Source organism: Nilaparvata lugens, chromosome 9 (assembly GCF_014356525.2).
Source record: "Nilaparvata lugens isolate BPH chromosome 9, ASM1435652v1, whole genome shotgun sequence".
NCBI lineage: Eukaryota > Metazoa > Arthropoda > Insecta > Hemiptera > Delphacidae > Nilaparvata > Nilaparvata lugens.
The window spans coordinates 35,478,226-35,498,790 of NC_052512.1; the positions used below are offsets into that span (position 1 = coordinate 35,478,226).

Sequence of the window (20,565 nt, forward strand, 5' to 3'; positions counted from 1 at the left end):
ATTATAATTATTATAAATACATTATCATAATTGATACTAAATATTTTGGTAAGTCACAATATTTTTTCATAGTCAACAAGCGATTTGGCAACGGTGCAGAGTTTGTTGGAAAAGGATAGAGGTATATGCTTTGTATAATGACAAACAAGGATAGCAAACTAATGTTGATGAGATGCTGGCTTTATAACGTGACTCTCAATATAGTATGCATTGTGCGCCCATTGATTTGAATGCATGCATGTGAATTTATTGATTAGTTTTATTCTATTTGTTCACAGAAGCTCTCTCACGTCAATAGAAGCAGCGCAAGACAATAACATAAATTCAAAATGGCGTTCGCTGGGCTGAAAAAACAGATCAACAAATGCAATCAGGTGAGTTATTGTTTCAATTTTTATTCGTTTCTTTATAGATACATTCACTTGTTAAATGATTATTGTAATTTTTTTGATTGGGGAATAATTTTTGGGGTTTTCCCGTATGCTCCCATATTTTTGTAAATGAATAAAAAAATATTCTTTTATATATTGAGTAAATATGACAAGTTTCATAGGAGAAAGCCAGATTGTTCAGTACCTGGAAGAACCTTAAATTCATAATAGTCCAGTCAATATAGACATAAAAAGGGGGTGTGCTTGCAATTTATATTGTAGTTCTGATTTTTTAAATATATTATTTGGTTACATAAAAGAAGTCACTCAACAATAAATTTTCAATTTTTCGACCGAATTTGACTTATGATGCATGATTTTGGACCGCCTTGACGAGCCGAGAGGAATGAAGTGTGATACGATGAAATCTGTGCATTGTGTCAAAAGTTATGTGTTTGAAATTTTGATCCTTGAGGTGTCCTCAAGCGCGCCTCTCCACTAGGAAATACTGAAATAAGTGCATCTAGCGGGTGATTCTCATAGAACATAATCTCATGAACTTATGCCATTGTGCGAAATATCAATGTGAGGACAATGTAGTTTGGTGATGATGGTTGAAGCTAAAAATTAGGTGTTTTTCACAATACAAGGAGCAATGTTGTCAGGTGTACCTGGAAATCTGTATGAGATATAGCGCTCTACCTGATTCCAGATTGTAGAGCACAAAAATACGTCCAGAGGGATTTTGAATAATTATACATCGAAATGGTGACAATCGGGAGATATTGTTGATCAAAAACTAAAATCCATCAAAATTTATTTTTTCTTAAAATTTCACCCATTTTTGAAAAAATTATAACTCAGTACTCATTGGAGATAGAGAGTTCGGAATGATCTCATTTTATTCATAATTTTATAATCCAAAAAAAGGCGAGGGCAAATTTTCTGTCCGATTACGAGATTTGGCAGAAATAGCTGAAAACTGGAAAATGAGCCGAAAATACGAGGTTTTTGGGCCACTCTGTATCTAGCACAAGGAAATTTCGCATGAAGAAATTGGTTCCGGACTTTTCTTATGTACTCAAATAATATATAAAAGAATCAGAACTACAATATATATTGCATGCACCAATGTATATATAGTGCTGGACTATAAATAATTAGAATACATGAATAATCAGTCCTGAAGATTTAGAAGATGGCTTAGTTACTGAAATATCTTTAGTTAGAAATGTAAGGTTATAAGTCGATATTTGTGTTTTGTTTTGTATATATGTATTATGATGACGAAATAATAGTGTAATTATTTCCACGATTGGCTATCGTAAATAATAATTTTTAGCCAAAGAAGCAAATGTGCTTGGCGAGGCAAACATCAAGGCAGGATTCAAAGATCTATAGTGATAGGTCCACGTTTTAATGACAATGGAGAAAGATAGGAATACAACGTTACTGATCCTCTCTGTCTTGTCAATGCCTTCTATAGACTGTACCTGATACAGGCCTATTGATGTAATATTAACTTTTCATTCTTGTATAAAATAATCAATGATATTTTATTAAACAACAAATTATATTTCTCAATAATTTCATAATGAATTTTAATAATCAAGATGAAATATTTTGTTGGTTAATTATTAATTCTACAATGTTAAAAGACGATCTGGCAACAGAGCAAATCGAGAAAGAGATAGCGCTATCCGCTTTGTTGAGTGATAGACAAGGATAGCAATACCATTGCCAATCAAACACTGCCATTATAACGTGGACCTCACCATACCAAAATATTTTTTCCATACATTTATATTAGAACGGCAGAGTATAAATTAGTCCAATCAAGTTAAATGGTCGTATATTGATAAATAATCATCAGAAGAAGAAAAGTTATAATTAACATAGGTCCGAAAATGCTTCGTTACAAAGTTATACAGGGTGAAAGATCTCGTCTGAATTTCAGTTCCCCTACCCTACGGGTATTTGATGGCTGTTAGTTAAGATGTAAATTCAGCGTACTTCATGTAAAATGAACTGAGAAATTGAATAAAACTGTTTCCAGACCGTTAGCTACAGTAATGTTTAAGATATGTGACGAAATACGCGAAACTTAAAAAACAAGTTCTTTTTAGGTTTGAAGCAGATTTACTATGTCAAATGTACAAGAAACACAAAATATATCTACTTACAGAACGTGTAGAAAATTTAATTTTGAAGAGAAAGATGTAGAATAAATCCATAATAGACAAACCTAACCTTGAAAAAATAATATAATCCTCAATTACAAACAAAACGCATGAAAAAGAGACAAAACTGTTAAGCTCTCTATTGTTCATGCGTTTTGTATGTAATTGAGAGTTATTTTTTCAAGGTTGCGTTTGTCTATTATAGACTTATTCTACATCTTTCTCCTCGAAATTGAACTTTCTACAAGTTCTGTGAGAAAATATTTTGTGTTTATTGTACATTTGACATAGTAAATCTGCTTCAAACCTCAAAGGAACTTGTTTTTTTGGGACCAAGTTTCGCGTATTTCGTCACTTATCTTAAAAACTACTGTCGCTAACGGTCTGGAAACAGTATTATTCAATTTCTCAGTTCATTTTACATAAAGTACGCTGAATTTAACATCGTAATTAACAGCCAACAAATACCCGTTGGGCAGGGGAACTGAAATTCAGACGAAATCTTTCGCCCTGTATGACTTGATAACTAAGCATTTTCGAACCTATGTTAATTAGAACTTTCTTACTTTCCTTGCCCCATCGCCATAGGTAAGAAAAGTATTGCTTTCCGAGAGAAATAAGGTACCCCAATTTCTAAATTTCTATACGTTTCAAGGTCCCCTGAGTACAAAAAAGTTTTTTTTTTGTGTTGGTCTGTATGTGTATGTGTGTGTGTGTGTATGAGTGTATGTGCGTCTGTGTACACGATATCTCATCTCCCAATTACCAAAATATTTTTTCCATACATTTATATTAGAACGGCAGAGTATAAATTAGTCCAATCAAGTTAAATGGTCGTATATTGATAAATAATCATCAGAAGAAGAAAAGTTATAATTAACATAGGTCCGAAAATGCTTCGTTACAAAGTTATACAGGGTGAAAGATCTCGTCTGAATTTCAGTTCCCCTACCCTACGGGTATTTGATGGCTGTTAGTTAAGATGTAAATTCAGCGTACTTCATGTAAAATGAACTGAGAAATTGAATAAAACTGTTTCCAGACCGTTAGCTACAGTAATGTTTAAGATATGTGACGAAATACGCGAAACTTAAAAAACAAGTTCTTTTTAGGTTTGAAGCAGATTTACTATGTCAAATGTACAAGAAACACAAAATATATCTACTTACAGAACGTGTAGAAAATTTAATTTTGAAGAGAAAGATGTAGAATAAATCCATAATAGACAAACCTAACCTTGAAAAAATAATATAATCCTCAATTACAAACAAAACGCATGAAAAAGAGACAAAACTGTTAAGCTCTCTATTGTTCATGCGTTTTGTATGTAATTGAGAGTTATTTTTTCAAGGTTGCGTTTGTCTATTATAGACTTATTCTACATCTTTCTCCTCGAAATTGAACTTTCTACAAGTTCTGTGAGAAAATATTTTGTGTTTATTGTACATTTGACATAGTAAATCTGCTTCAAACCTCAAAGGAACTTGTTTTTTTGGGACCAAGTTTCGCGTATTTCGTCACTTATCTTAAAAACTACTGTCGCTAACGGTCTGGAAACAGTATTATTCAATTTCTCAGTTCATTTTACATAAAGTACGCTGAATTTAACATCGTAATTAACAGCCAACAAATACCCGTTGGGCAGGGGAACTGAAATTCAGACGAAATCTTTCGCCCTGTATGACTTGATAACTAAGCATTTTCGAACCTATGTTAATTAGAACTTTCTTACTTTCCTTGCCCCATCGCCATAGGTAAGAAAAGTATTGCTTTCCGAGAGAAATAAGGTACCCCAATTTCTAAATTTCTATACGTTTCAAGGTCCCCTGAGTACAAAAAAGTTTTTTTTTTGTGTTGGTCTGTATGTGTATGTGTGTGTGTGTGTATGAGTGTATGTGCGTCTGTGTACACGATATCTCATCTCCCAATTAACGAAATGACTTGAAATTTGGAACTTAAGGTCCTTACACTATAAGGATCCGTCACGAACGATTTCGATCAAATGCAATTCAAGATGGGGGCTAAAATGGCGAAAATGTTGTCAAAAAAGAGTTTTTGTGATTTTCTTGAAAACGGCTCCAACGATTTGGTCAAATTTATACCTAAAATAGTCATTGATAAGCTATATCAACTGCCACAAGTCCCATATCTGTAATAATTTCAGGAGCTCCACCCCATCTATGCAAAGTTTAATTTTAGATTTCCAATTATCAGGTCTCAGATTTAATTTAAACGAAAAATTTCGAGTGTAAAAGATTGAGCATGAAAATCTCTACAATGAATGACCAGTAACATTTTCACCTAAAATTGAAAATAACCTTTAAATTTGAGAAAATAAGACTATTCAATTGCAAACTGTTGATAACTGTTGATTCTATCAAAACATTCACTATGAAGAGATTACAGATCTAGTGTGTATCCAGTGTAATTGTCCTGTCACCAGCTGGTTCAGATCTTTGAATAGTAGACTTTAGATGCGCGTGAACATTAGCGTCAGATGATCAATTTTCATAACGGCAAGGAAAGTTGTGTGAGTGCGCCACACCAGATTTTTTTTTCTTGATGTGAGTAATCACCCCCGGCTTATGGGCACCTTTTTTCTAAACACTCTGTATATCATTAAATCAAATAATAAATGAACTTTTGCCGACGTGTAGCACAAAGTTGTTTTCCTTTTTGTTGTATTCTGTATATATTTTTTGTGCAATAAACGATTTGATTTGATTTGATGTGCTGCAATATGTCATGGGAAACTTGTAATGTAATGATAAATATTATATACATTCAATTGAACTAATTAAATTTATCTTGTTGAGAGGCAGAGAGGACTGAAACGTGCTAACTCAGCCTTGGAAAGAATTTTGAAATATTTCATGTAATTGAAATGTGTATTTGACGACGATCGCAATATAATCAATACTGATTGGTAACGGTGTCTGATGAGGATCAATAAGCAATAGTAACATAACAGAAATGGAGATGTTTATTAATTTGATTCTGTGCTTGTGTACAGTCTGGGTCCTGTAGCTTTGCCTATCGGCGGAGGGCCACTAGACTACTATACTACCCATCCAAAAACATCGAACATTTTTGAAAATGTATCTTCCTATAAGCAACAAATGCTCTTTTGTAACTTCTCAAAAGCAACGTGTTGCATCCGAAAAGATACACAAGGAGCTTTAATGTATATTTCCATAAGTAACAGATGCTCTTTTGTATATTCTCAAAAGCAACGTGTCGAATCCGAAAAGATACACAAAGAGCTTTAATATATATTTCCATAAGCAACAGTTGCTCTTTTGCATCTTCTCAAAAGCAACGTGTTGCATCCGAAAAGATACACAAAGAGCTTTAATGTATATTTCCATAAGCAGCAGATGCCTTTTGTATCTTCTCAAAAGCAACGTGTCGAATCCGAAACGATACACAAGGAAATGTAATGTATTTCTTTATTAGATATCACATTGTGGACAAATACTTAACATGAGGAAAGGCACAAATGACTCATGCCCTAAACTGTCCCATTTCCATTTTAATACTATACTGTCTAAATAAAAATGTTGGTTATGTCACTTTTCAAAATACAATTCACGCTCTTCAATACCTAGATAAACGAGTAAATTTTGAATCAAATAGGTACTATCAGAGTCTAAAATCAAAAAAATTAGAACAGTAACTTATTAATTATTCAAAAAGTCTAAATGAAATAAAAGTTTGAATGAAACTTTGTATCTCTCCATAAACAACAGATGCTGTTGTGTATCTTCTAAAAATCAATGTGTTGCACCCGAAAGGATACACAAGGAACTTTAATGTATCTTCCCTTAAGCAACAGATGCTCTTTTGTATCTTCAAAAAATAAACGTGTTGTATCCGTAAAGATACACAAGGAGCTTTTTGAAGCTACGTCCTTTTTACAACATAGCCTATCACCTGACATTCATTCAACATGCTCTTTCCATTGTTGGTAATATATTTCAACTCTTTCATTCATGAAGAATATCTGTGTGTAGGGAGCTTCCTCCAACGGTGCGTACAGATATACGCGTCTCGAACATGAGCAATTCACTTTTAATCAGCTGATTATTTTTGTATTTTTACAGAAACGGTAAGATACAGATATAAAAAGCTTGGCATCAGCTGATTCGCGGCGCGTAAATCTGTACACACCTCAAGACGTCTCTGAAGCCTGATGTTTTTGCAAGGCCGTGAACTACCCCGCGAAACATACCTTGACTTTATGCCGTTTCAAAGTCACGGAGGCAAATCTATGGGGCGCCTACTGTATTTGAAGTGAATTGATTAAGAATTAATAGAATGACCACCTCTATCGAACTTTTTTCATAAATCTGAACCAATATCTCAAGTTATTCTGGAGTGACAATCAGTAGACAGGTTTGTAATTGAAATCAAAGTTCAACAGATTTGATGTGAACTTCTCAACGATAGAATTAAATGAAAACAAACAATGTTGGAAGATCGGAAATTGATTTGTCACATTGTATCAATTGGAATAAGAGGCCATGATTTCTCCAGTGTTGAGATCCTTTATAGCTCGATGCTTTACAAACTATAGACGAATAGAAAATTGAAAATAAGGTGAAAATTGCTGTCAACTGTAGTACAATCAAGCCAACCTGAAAACTATTTAGCACGTGACTGCTGCTAAGTTATTTGAAACACACAATAAATCCTTTTCAATAAAAGAGAGGACCTGCGTAGAATGGAGCGACAGTCACTTTTCTCAATGATTTGAACATTTCCTATTCAATTTTCCAAATACATTGAAATGAAATAGTGGAATTCGAAGAGGCAATCTGTTAACGAATAAAGGAAACTATTAATGTAACGTGCAAACCAATTGGTAGGTGAAGGAGGAGAAGGATAAGAAGAAGAAAAAGAAGTTATAGACGTGGACGTGATATTTCTGCTCCTGATTGCTGTAAACTTATTTGAAACACTCTATACATCCTTTTCAATTCATGTGAGGTACTGTACTGCGGAAATTATTTTGTTCATGTTTTGAACTTGTGAAAAGCGAAGTGTGGTCACTCTGTGGACAGGACTCCAATTTGAATCAGACTTCTAGACTGTATTTGACGTAAATTCCTCTTCGATAAATTGAAAGCCTAGAAGACTGACCGTCGGAATTTAATTTCGTACAAATCAATTGGAATGAAAGGCTATAACTTTTCTAGTGATGAAGTCTTTATACCTCGGTGCTGTTTGGTCAATAGAAATAGAAGAATGGATTCCAAGCTTTTCATCTATTTCATAGTACGATAATTTGAAATTTACTTGTAGGCGCAAGCTTTCATCTATTCCATAGTACGATTATGTAATTTGAAAATGAACTTGTAGACGTGAATGTGTAGTGCTACATCTGCACGTGACTACTGCAAGGTTGATTGAAACACTTTATTACATCCCTTTGAATGAAACAGATTGTTAAAGTCCTGTCACGGATTAAGTGCTGGGTTGATTTGAGGTCCTAAGTAGCAAGTAGTGGTAATGTGGTCATTTAATTTCCTTCCCAATTCTACGAACATTGATTGACAAGGAATAGAGAAATTTGCAAGTGGAGGAGAAATGAAAAGCTTAAGCTTCGTAGAAGATTAATGAGCTTTAGTTTACTGATTCGAACTTTATCTTTTCAATTCTGAATAGATAAATAATTGACCGAGCGGAGTGAGGTCTAAGATTCAAGTCGACGGTTTGGCATTTCTCTTAATGTTTAAATGTTCATATGTTTTTATGTTGCGCATTTACGGCGAAACGCGGTAATAGATTTTCATGAAATTTGACAGGTATGTTCCTTTTTTAATTGCGCGTCGACATATATACAAGGTTTTTGGGAATTTTGCATTTCAAGGATAATATAAAAGGAAAAAGGAGCCTCCTTCATACGCCAATATTAGAGTAAAAATCAGACTATAGAATTATTCATCATAAATCAACTGACAAGTGATTACACAGATGTGTGGAGAAGCCAGTCTATTGAAGTATTTCCATAAGGTCTATAGTTTCAATCAGGTACTTGTGGATGAGAATATTGTATGAGGTCTACTGTTCACAGAACTACTAGTAAAAAAATCTGGTGTGGCGCACTCACACAACTTTCCTTGCCGTTATGAAAATTAATCACCTTACGCTAGTGTCCACGCGCATCTCAAGTCTACTTATAAACAAAGATCTGAGCCAGCTGGTGACAGGACAATAACGCTGGAGACACACGAGGTCTGCTATCACTTCAAAGTGAATGATTTAATAGAATCAACAGTTGCCAACAGTTTGCAATTGAATAAAAAAATGTTCTCTTATTGTAAAAATGAGCTTATTTTCAATTTTAGGTGAAAATGTTACTGAGCATTAATTTTAGATTTTCATGCTCAATCTTTTCCACTTCGAAATTTTTGTTCAAATTGTATCTGAAGCCTAATAATTGGGAATCTTAAATCAAACTTTGCATAGAAGGGGCGCAGCTCCTGAAATTTTTACAGATATAGGACTTGTGGCAGTTGATAGAGCTTATAACAATGACTATTCCGGATATAAATTTGATCAAAATTGTTGAAGCCGGTTTCGAGAAAATCGCGAAAAACCCTGTTTTTGTTAACATTTTCAACATTCTAGCCGCCATCTTGAATTGCATTTGATCGAAATTGTTCGTGTCGGATCCTTATATTGTTAGGACCTTACGTTCCAAATTTCAAGTCATTCCGTTAATTGGGAGATGAGATATCGTGTACACAGACGCACATACACTCATACACACACACACCACTTTTTTGGGCTCAGGGGACCTTGAAACGTATAGAATTTTAGAAATTGGAGTACCTTAATTTTTTTCGGATAGCAATAATTTCCTTACCTATGGTAATAGGGCAAGGAAAGTAATATTGTAAGAAGTATAAATTCAATGACTGAAGTGTAAATCTCAGTACAGTGACATCACAACGTGACAATGCTAGAATGTGGAAATTTGTACACCTTCTAGGTGTGTTTGAAATAGCATCTCGTAGTTGATGATTGTACATAGCAATGCTTTCACCCGTGCTCATGTTCAGCTCCATTTAGTTCACGTCAACCCTTGTAATTATCATTGCACGAGTCCTGGCTTTTGTGTGACTATTTCTGGTACATTGGTGGTGAAGAAAATAGGTGTACCACCCTATTTCTATTTTCAGCATGGATAAAACTCCAACTGTAGGTCGAATTTGGAAGGAATATAGGTTTTTGAAACTATTTAGTTTGGAAGTTGTTGATGATTCACTAGTCCAGTCAATATAGGCATAAAAAAGGGGGTGAGCTTGCAATTTATATTGTAGTTCTGATTTTTTAATATATTATTTGGATACATAAGAGAAGTCCAGAACCAATTTCTTCATGCAAAATTACCTTGTGCTGGATACAGGGTGGCCCAAAAACCTCGTATTTTCGGCTCATTTTCCAGTTTTCAGCTATTTCTGTCAAATCTCGTAATCGGACAGAAAAAAAATGCGCTTTTCATGTCCTTCAGCGAGTTTTCCCAGGGATGAGACCCAGTGCAATCAAATTTTTATATTATGAACCTACTATGTTCTGAATTTCGTGAGAATCGCTAGAGCCGTTTTCGAGATCCGGTGAAATACAAACATCTAAACATATAAAAAGAAATTGCTCGTTTAATAGTACTGTACAGTATATAATTATACAGAAATTGCTCGCTCAATATAATAGGATAATGAAGCCAGTGAAGAGTTTCAATGTTCCTCTCACTCAGACATCCTCAAAGGCAGCAATTCCCTGCTTTTTCCAATTTCACAATTTCTTTTCAATCTTTATAGTTGCAGCATTGAATAGGTTCAAATTATTAATAGAAGTCATGTCCGCTCCTTTTTGCGAAAGATGTATAACACAAGACCTCATTTTTTCTTAGTGAAGGATGTTTAGTGTAGTGTGCTTCAAATCACTTGACAGAAATTAGGTCCAGAAGTAGCAAGTCTTCAAGTTGGTTACCAAGATGAAAAGATGACAGCAATTTTTTCCATCTTTTCAATTTCCTCTCCGTTTACAGATTGAATTGCAACGTATTTCATTACTGGAAAAATCATAGTCTGTTTTATTGAAAGGGATGTCTAGTGTGTTTCAAATACTGTACCCTGGCAGCAGTCACGAGCAGATACGTTCATGTCTATATTGGTTTTCAAGTTACATTAATCCTTCTATAGAAAACATGACAGCTTATATTTTTCTTTCCAATTTTCTATTTCTATTGACCGTCATAGAGGTTTAAAGAATTTCGTACTGTCGCAGCCTGTCACTGAGAAACTAATTTCCAATGGACATTTCTCTAGGCTTTTCAAACTTCCATTTCATTTTATCGTGGACAATTTCAAGTGTCAAGTACACTCTCAAGAAGTGTGATTCCAATTAGAGCCCTGTCCACAGATTGTCATTTCATTGTAAATCCGTGAGCTATGTGTATTGGTTTTGAAGTATGAAGAAAGTTGAATCCAATTGCAATCCTGTCCACAGTGTCAATTTTTTCAGCCTCCAATCACGTATCGTAAGACACAGACAAGCGGTAGGGGATGATTTTAACAGGGCTGAACAGCTTGTCATCCCCACCAAACGCCCTGTGATCGGTGCGGCAAGATCGTCAATAATAAATTGTTGTCGAGTTATACCCCGAACCATGGCCGCCTCAATTAAGCCTCACCCAACTGTTAGTTGGTTAGCGTTATTCGTTTTTGAAAGCAAAGGCAAAATGGAGGATTGATTACGTGAAGGACTTCGTTATTCAAGGGTTCGATTGTATTAAGCTTTGATTATATTCTCGTTCCAAATTAGTCAGCATCTGATTCAACATTTGTTTGCTACCCTTTTTCAAACCAGTGAGGATAGAATGTAAAATTCTAGAATAATTTCAATTCAAAAAATAATTTATTCCGCACAACATAATATTATTACATAACATTGTACCATCTAACAATACAAAAAAAAACTAATGAAATAGTTATTTGTGCAACTAGTGCGCAAAGTGACAGTTTGCTGCATCGAAAGAAACGTTTACGCCCGAGCCGTAGGCGAGGGCGGAATGGTTTCTTGAGTGCAGCAAACGAACTTTGCGCACGTATTTCACATTAAATTTTTCCTACAGATACCATTGAATATGAAAAGTGGGTAATTATGGGTAAAATTGCCTGAATAATGTAGTAGTGTTTGAATGGCGGGGGGCAGCTGTGTGGTGTGTGCTGTGGTGGAACTGTGCTGTCGTTGTCCTCCATTATAATATCTACTTAATAATTAGCGCGTTGTGCTTCGTTGCACCTCTGCTCACTATAGCAGCCACAGCAGTCACTGTTACCAACTTCATTTTGATTTTGCTGCACTGGTGCTCCATATAACCTACTAACTATTTTGCGTTGTCATGCTGCAAATCTGGAGTATGCAAAGTACTCACTTTGCGCACTAGTGCGGAAAAGTGATTCTTTGCAGCCTGCAATCAGTGCACAAATGGTCACTTTTCAGGGTATCTGTAGGAAAATTATATGTTTTGCTTCAGATGACAAAAACATAAAGCGAAATATGAGCACACTTAGGCATAAGCCCTATTGGAGTGCTCTTCTCTTAAAATAAAATAAATTTAAAGACTAGAGTAGTAGGACCGCTACGCTCTACACAAGAAATACACTCTATTTATGTGAAAATTAATAATTATGAATTTACCAGTGTTACGGTATATTCAATGATAGAATGTTTTTTATTTTTTTTTATTGCATCCCAAACATCCGAATAATCAGACTGAGGATAAGTCAAAAAGAGCAACCTAAAGGAGGTTCTCAACACACATCATAATACATTTATAAAATACTGTAATTTTACGATAGTCACATGAAATATATATATATATATTATATATATATATATATAGTATATATAAAAACGCAGTTAGTCAAGAGTACCTATGTACAAGGACCTGGGAAGAATCAAAGACAAGGAACAATAATATATCACTCCTGCAGAAACTCATCCACAGAATAGTATGGCCTTTCAATCAACAGCCTCTTTAACATTCCTCTGAATCTTCGTAAGTCCGCCATGTCTCTAATATCCTGAGGTAATCTATTATATATTTTTGGGCCCATATACTGCGGAGATTTTCCAAACATGGCGGTTCTATGAGCAGCCGCTGATAGGGAGGCTGAGTGCCTTGTATTGTAACTGTGGATTTCATTATTGCGGGTGAAGTTTGGTAGGTTTTTGTGAACGTATGAACAGATCTCCAAGATATACAGTGACGGCAGTGTAAGTATCCTGCTACTAAGGAATAGTTCTCGACAGGGATATCGGGGGGGGGGTGGGGCTTACCAAAAATAAAGAAATAAATATTTTTATACCAAAAATGTTACATTCTATACTCTCTTATCCAATTCTGCACTTTCGCCAAATCACCAGGAATTTGGTGTGTAGGTTTTATAGAAAGATAACTAGTAGTTCTGTGAACAGTAGACCACACGCAGTTCTCTGATCCAAAAATATCTTGTCACCTGTTCACCGGCTTCTCCATACGTCTGTGTGATGCATGCAATGAATAATCCACTTGTCAGAGCAATAATTCTATAGTCTGATTAATCTTATCTTCGGGAGTGCGAGAGCTAAATGAGTGACAGGCTATTGATATATTGAACGGGGAGAGCTGGGAGAAATTGTTAAAATTCATTAGAATAGCCTGGAGGTACCAATCTCAGCTGATTGAGGAGTTCAACACTTAATAATGCAATCTTTATCCTGACTTAATTACATTAATTAATTATTTGTAGTCTAATAGTAGTCAGACGGCCTGAAGGCCATTGCTGTAGAAAATTTAACAAGTTATTATATATATTTTTTGTTGTTGTGGTTGATGTCAATAAAGATTTTTTGAATCAAATTATTAAATGATCAATCCTTTCTCCAGAGTAGATGATATATAGAGTGATATCAGAGTATTGAGGTAATCCCTTTTCTTTTCATTATTATTATAATTCGTTCAAATTAATTTCCGACTTGGGATGGACATGCGCAACAGAGAAGGCATACAGTGGCAGGGATACAACGGCTGCTATGTTGCCATTGTCGGCCAGCATTCTCTAATTTCCAGTGAGTATTCAAGCGCTCATGTTAAACTAAAGCTGCATTTACACCGGAGTTACTAACACGAGTTATTAACTTGACTGAATCGTCAAAAATTTCTCTTAACAAAAGTTGATAAATCGTGTTTTAACAGAAAATTCCTTTTTATTAACAAGATCTTGTTATCAATATAATTGACTTCCATATGATTTCATTTAACGAGACTATTCATATGATTTAACAGCCGGAATGAAAAACAAAAAATTATCTTTAAATACTTTAAATTGAAACAGGTGTGATCATTAACATAATTAGATCTTCATCTGACCTAATGTAAACAAGTTATTGTGCGTTTACACCAGAGTTGATAACAAAAGTTTTCAACATATATGTTAATAACATTTTCTTTGGGCTGGTAGTTTTGTTATCAACAAAAGCTAATCAAAAGTTGTCACGTGTTTCGTCTGCAGCTGTAGTTATTAGGGAACAGCAGTAGATGTATGGTAGGGATGCTGGGCGAGGGGGTTGTGGGGAAGATAGGCACCTGTTAATGCCATAAAAGAGGCTTTTGTTATTAACATAACACATTTCGTTTGATCTTTACCGACTCTTGATGGATAACATACATCTTGTTGATAACAAGGAATTGCCTGTTAACCCTTCCACTACCAAGCGGGGTAATTGGACTACCCCAACCGACATTTCCCCCATTTTTTTGTAGATAATGTTGTTGTATTTCATTGAAACCTTGAGTACTTGTTAAAAACATATCACTTTAGTTGTTTTTTTTCATAAAATCATTTCATTCCTCTTATTTTTTCAATTATTAGCAGATTTATCCTTGGGGTAACTCTATTACCCCGCTTGGTATCCCATGTCATGCAATTTTTTGGTATATTCCATCCATTATCGGAATGCATAAGATATAAATTTAATGTACAATTATCATTTTTTCGCCAAACCGGATTCATAATGATTACTTGAAATCTAAATTTGAAAAAATTGCTTCTCTATAGCCATAATTTAATTATTTGACAACATTTCCCCTACATCTATTTGATAGAATGCTCAATTTTTTTTTCCTGTCAGTTTTTGATTGAAAACATATTTTTCAACATAAGAAATTTATTTTTAATTATATTAAAAGCTTTTGTAATGCATTTCATAGATGAATTAATGGAAAAAATATAGAATAAAGATATAAAACAGAAATCTTGTTGGGGTGACCCATTTACCCCAGTTGGTATTCCGTGTATGTGAAGAAGGTTGGTAGTCCAAGGGTTAAAAACACAAGTTACTGTATTAACTTTTGTTAGGAGAAAATTTTGTCGATTCAGTCAAGTTGGTAACTTTTTGTTAATAAATCGTGTTATAGACTCCGGTGTAAACGCAGCTCTAGGGAGTTTCCTCTCTGCAATCACAGACTCGACTGACTCTAATCGACAAAATTGACAACTACGCTTCCACCTATGACTCAATCCATCACTGCAATTGGCTGATCTCCCTCCATTTCTCTGCGCCGCAAATTCCTCCAAGTCTGAACACGATTTGCACGAAGTATAGAATGCAACTCCTAATTTCTGCAAATTAGACTGCAAATTTCCTATCAATGCGTTTGGCCGTAAATGCGTTTTTTATTTATTTATTATTTTACAAAGGGGACTTTCTAGAAGTATTTTAAGCCTAGGTGATGATGATGGGATGAATGATAATACAATGAAGGTAGAGTTATGAAGGAATAAAAATTATAGGTTATGCTATCCACTTGATAGGATAAATAAAAACAAAAGAAAATCCGAGTTGAAACATAGACCTCACTACGTTCGGTCAAAAATCCATTACTGGATCATTAAAGATATACCTTGATCAATACAGTGTATTTGATTTATAGAATTGATCATTATCAACAGAATCTAATATCAAATCAGCTGTTCCGGAACTGCACACATCACAACACTAATATCGGGGCACCGAGCTTCGCTCGTTAATTTTATTTATTGATAAACAGAACACGAGTTCTCTAGAATGATCGTGTTTATATTTTACAGCTGGCTATACGTCAGCTTATGAATTTCGGGGATGAGATATTTGATTTTCCACAGACGCACTTTTACTTTCCTTGCCCTATTACCATAGGTAAGGAAAGTATTGCTTTCCGAAAAAAATTAAGGTACCCCAATTTCTAAGTTTCTATACGTTTCAAGGTCCCCTTAGTCCAAAAAAGTGGTTTTTGGGTATTGGTCTGTGTGTGTGTGTGTGTGTGTGTTGTGTGTGTGTGTGTGTGTGTGTGTGTGGTGTGTGTGTGTGTGTGGTGTGTGTGTGTGTGTGTGTGTGTGTGTGTGTGTGTGTGTGTGTGTGTGTGTGTGTGTATGAGTGTACGTGCGTCTGTGTACACGATATCTCATCTCCCAATTAAAGTAATGACTTGAAATTTGGAACTTAAGGTCCTTACAATATAAGGATCCGACACGAACAATTTCGATTCAATGCAGTTCAAGATGGCGGCTAAAATGGTGAAAATGTTGTCAAAAACAGGGTTTTTCGCGATTTTCTCAAAAACGGCTCCAACGATTTTGATCAAATTTATACCTGAAATAGTCATTGATAAGCTCTATCAACTGCCACAAGTCTCATATCTGTAAAAATTCCAGGAGTTTCGCCTCATCTATGCAAAGTTTGATTTTAGATTCCCAATTATCCAGATAAAATTTAAACAAAAAAATCCAAGTGGAAAAGATTGAGCATAAAAATCTCTACAATTAATGTTCAGTAACATTTTCACCTGAAATTGAAAATAAGCTCGAAATTCAAGAAAATGTGTTTATTCAATTGCAAACTTTTGGCAACTGTTGATTCTATTAAATTATTCACTATGAAGAGATAGCAGACTTCGTGTGTCTCCTACGTTATTGTCCTGTCACCAGCTAGCTCAGATCGTTGAATAAACGATCCCGAGATGCGCGGGAACACTAGCGTCAGGTGATCAATTTTCATAACGGCAAGGAAAGTTGTGTGAGTGCGCCACACCATATTTTTTTATTATCCACAGACGACGAAAGTCTCAGCTGTTTTTCCAAGGATGGATTATCCTTTTTATGTTGTTCAGCGAGTTTTCCCTAGTGCAATCGAATTCTTATATCATAAACCTACTATCATAGAGAAACAATAACATAAATAGATATCCCATGGTATAGGGCGTTTATGTCGTAACTTTTACTGTTATCTCAATCATAGTCCATGTAGTTCTTTCCCGTGAATCTTTATTACGCTGGTAGTCTCTCATATTGTGCCGTTCATACACTCTTACCCGGTCAAAAATCGACAATAATCGACAGTTATCGGCTTGAGATAACAGTAAAAGTTGCGACATAAACGCCCTATACCATGGGATATCTACTTACGCTATCTTTCTCTATGCTACTATGTTCCAAATTTCGTGAAAATCGTTAGAGCCGTTTTTGAGATCCGTTGGACATAAATAACCATAAATAAATATAAAATACAGAAATTGCTCGCTTAATATAATAGGATGTATCTACTATGGAAGGCGGTAGAAAAGAGAATGTGACAACAATGTTTTTCCATGAAATCCACCGACTTTGAAACGTGAATCTCATTATTAGGATGTGTAGGATACACTGAGGGATGTATGATAAGCAGCTAAGCAAACTCGATTTGCAAAGTCAAAGAGCAATTAGGAGCTCTCTCTGTCTACACAGATCTAATTCTGTGTAGAGCGGCTCTATGATCTAAGGAGGATCGTTCACCTCTGTGTATCAGTTCAGTGATGTGGTATGGCACTAATAAACACAATTACGGTTGGTGCGCCATTTTGGATCCGATTCAATTGTCACGCCAATAAAAAGGTCATTCAGCCTCCTGTGCAATCGAGTTATGAGTTGGCTGATTTGCTACTCAAGTGACTCTTCACCCAGATAACATTCAGATGAAATTCAAATTGAAATCTATTCTTCCAAAAAATACATTGTTGACCGAGCGAAGTGAGGTCTAAGATTCAAGTCGAAGGTTTAGCATTTCTCTTAATGTTTGAATGTTTAAATGTTTATATGTTGCGCATTTACGGCGAAACGCGGTAATTGATTTTCATGAAATTTGACAGGTATGTTCCTTTTTTAATTGCGCGTCGACGTATATACAAGGTTTTCGGAAATTTTGCATTTCAAGGATAATATAAAAGGAAAAATGAGCCTCTTTCATACGCCAATATTAGAGTAGAATTATTCATCATAAATCAGCTGACTAGTAATTACACAGATGTGTGGAGAAGTCAGTCTATTGCTGTATTTCCAGATAAGGTCTATAGTTTCAATCAGGTACTTATCAAAAAACGTTCACGTGCTACATTTTATCAAAATTTGGAAAAATAATAGTTTTGAGTCTTTAGTGAGATAAACTCAGAACCCGATTAACATTGGTGTTCTATCCTTGTCTATCATTAGACAAAGCAGTTAGCTCTATTTGCTTCTAGAGTGAGGTCCACGTTATAATTGGCAGTGTTTGATTAGCAATGGTAATGCGGTCCTTCTCTATCATTCAACAAAGCAGATAGCGCAATCTTTTTCTCGCATTGCTCTGTTGCCAGATTGTCTTTTAACAATGAAGAATTAATAATTAATTAATAGAATATTTCATCTTAATTATGAAAATTCATTATGAAATTATTGAAAAATATAATTTTTTTTCTCAATAAAATATAATTGATTATTTTTAACGAGCAACGTTTTTCTCCTATCTTTCTCCACTGCCGTTATAACGTGGACCTCACTGTAGCTCCGCAACGTTGCAGATATTTTTGTACCATGTAGAAATACAATTAATTTCCAAACTATTCAATCTTCATCATGAAAATTTATGATTGAATAATTAAAAAAGGCATTTTCTCGACGAATAAAATATCATTGGTTGTTATTAACTTGAGGAGCATGTAGAAATATAATATTAATTGCCAAACTATTCAAATTCAAATTTGAATTCTTTATTTTCTGCATATAAATACAATAACAAGAAATGTCAGTATATCGCAGTCGTCATAAGTACAAATATATACACATAGGTAACATGTTTTTTTAGAATTTTATTAACATAATAGAAGGTCAGAAAAAGTCTGAAAAGTATCCAATCTTAATCATTAAAATTCATTATTAAATATTTGAAAAATGTTTTTTTTATCGACAAATAAAATATCATTGGTTGTTATCAACAAGAATGAACAATACCATATCTTATACTGGAACTTAATTCATCATTTCGATGTAAAGAAGTACTCACGAAGTTTGTTGGTCTATTTGTGAAACATTCTGTATAATGAGGTTACTGATTCGATCTGATAAGTGTGTTATGGCTGAAATGTTTCACATGCAGTGAATATGCATGTATATACAAGTGGAAATTTACAGATTTAATTCATTTTTTTTCTATTTTGTTTTATTTCATATTGTGTCTGATTTTATTTAAAAATTGAAGATTGAAGCGGACCAAACCTTTTGAGTTGTGTAGTGCTGTGGAGTGAAAGTGGTTTACAGTGGAAAAATACAGGAGTGGAAATTTACAGATTTAATTCATTTTTTTTATTTTGTTTTATTTCATATTGTGTCTGATTTTATTTAAAAATTGAAGATTGAAGCGGACCAAACCTTTTGAGTTGTGTAGTGCTGTGGAGTGAAAGTGTCAAAGGCAGAGCAGCGTTGATAGTGTGAATGTGTATCTATAATACATAACTCATTTATTTATATATTTATAAATAATATATTGTTACATTTTGTCAATTTCAAGTTAGTTGCTAGAAGTAGTAGTCCTAATGAGAACTACCCATCTTTATAGTGTCTTTTGAGAACCTAAATTCTCAGACAACTATAATTAAGTTTGGAAATCATGCGAGACCCCGATGGTGGAGGGGTTAGTGAAATTTCTAGTACTATTCCAGTGGTGAGGAATCCGAAATAAAAATCATTTGACGATTGATTGCCTCTATATTAAATATTTAAATTCAAACAACACTTTACAATAAATACTTTCTTCAATTAAAGATTATCTTTGTCTTTAAGAGACCACATTTAATTATTTTTACGTCTTTAAGAGACCAAAATTTAAGGGACACATTGAATTCTGATGGGGAAAGATCAAGTACTCATCTTGTAGTTGTCGTCGCGATGTCCGGAGTCCCTGGCGGAGATGGATGAAGGGTGAAGATGATTGGTTGTCCTCCAGGAATGTTCAGGCGTCGCGGCGACAGATCCAAAAGGGAGTCTTGTTCTCTCCTCATCAGCGTTCAATGACGTACGATTCCATCCATGGTTGGAAGAAGTCGCCGGCCCTTTTACAATGGAAATTCTCAGCCCGATACAGAAACCTGATGACAAATTTACAACAGAATTAGAAACATAATAATTACCAATATCTAATAGGATTGTATTCAATTGATGATCTAGGTGGATCATCAAATAAATACAATTCACCGCTTCCTATGAGGAAATAAATAATATTATCAACATACATAAATCGAACACTTCCACTTCAAAATTGATATTATTATATTCAATGACAATAATAAAAATACTCACCCAAAGGGGTATTGAAGATCCAAAGTATAGAGGGAATCAATCGTCATCCTAATTCATCCCATTATTATATTCTATAAGGGGGACTTTACTTCTAAATTACAATTACATTAAATGTCCGATTTACTTGGACAATCAATCTCCTGGAGAGAATGAGAATGTACCTACAAACGAAAACATTACTGGAACTTGAAAGAAAATCTCAAGAAACAGTTAACACTATGACAGCTGGGATTAGAATGATCGCTCTCCTAGTTTTCAGAGGCTTCCAGACTGATCAGTTTTGCCATCATCATTTAAAATATTTACCCGATCGCCTGTGAATTTCTCTTCGCCCAC

General features: G+C 34.6%; 1 protein-coding gene across 1 annotated transcript in view; it reads left to right on the forward strand.

Annotated features, from left to right (window-relative positions):
- Positions 1 to 20,565, forward strand: part of LOC111048233 (endophilin-A) — a 211,616-nt gene that overhangs the window by 49,492 nt on the left and 141,559 nt on the right. Inside the window, exon 2 of the mRNA XM_039435807.1 lies at positions 279 to 374. Coding sequence (XP_039291741.1) covers positions 330 to 374 — 45 coding nt within the window. The 5' untranslated portion in view covers positions 279 to 329. The remainder of the gene's footprint in view (positions 1 to 278; positions 375 to 20,565) is intronic.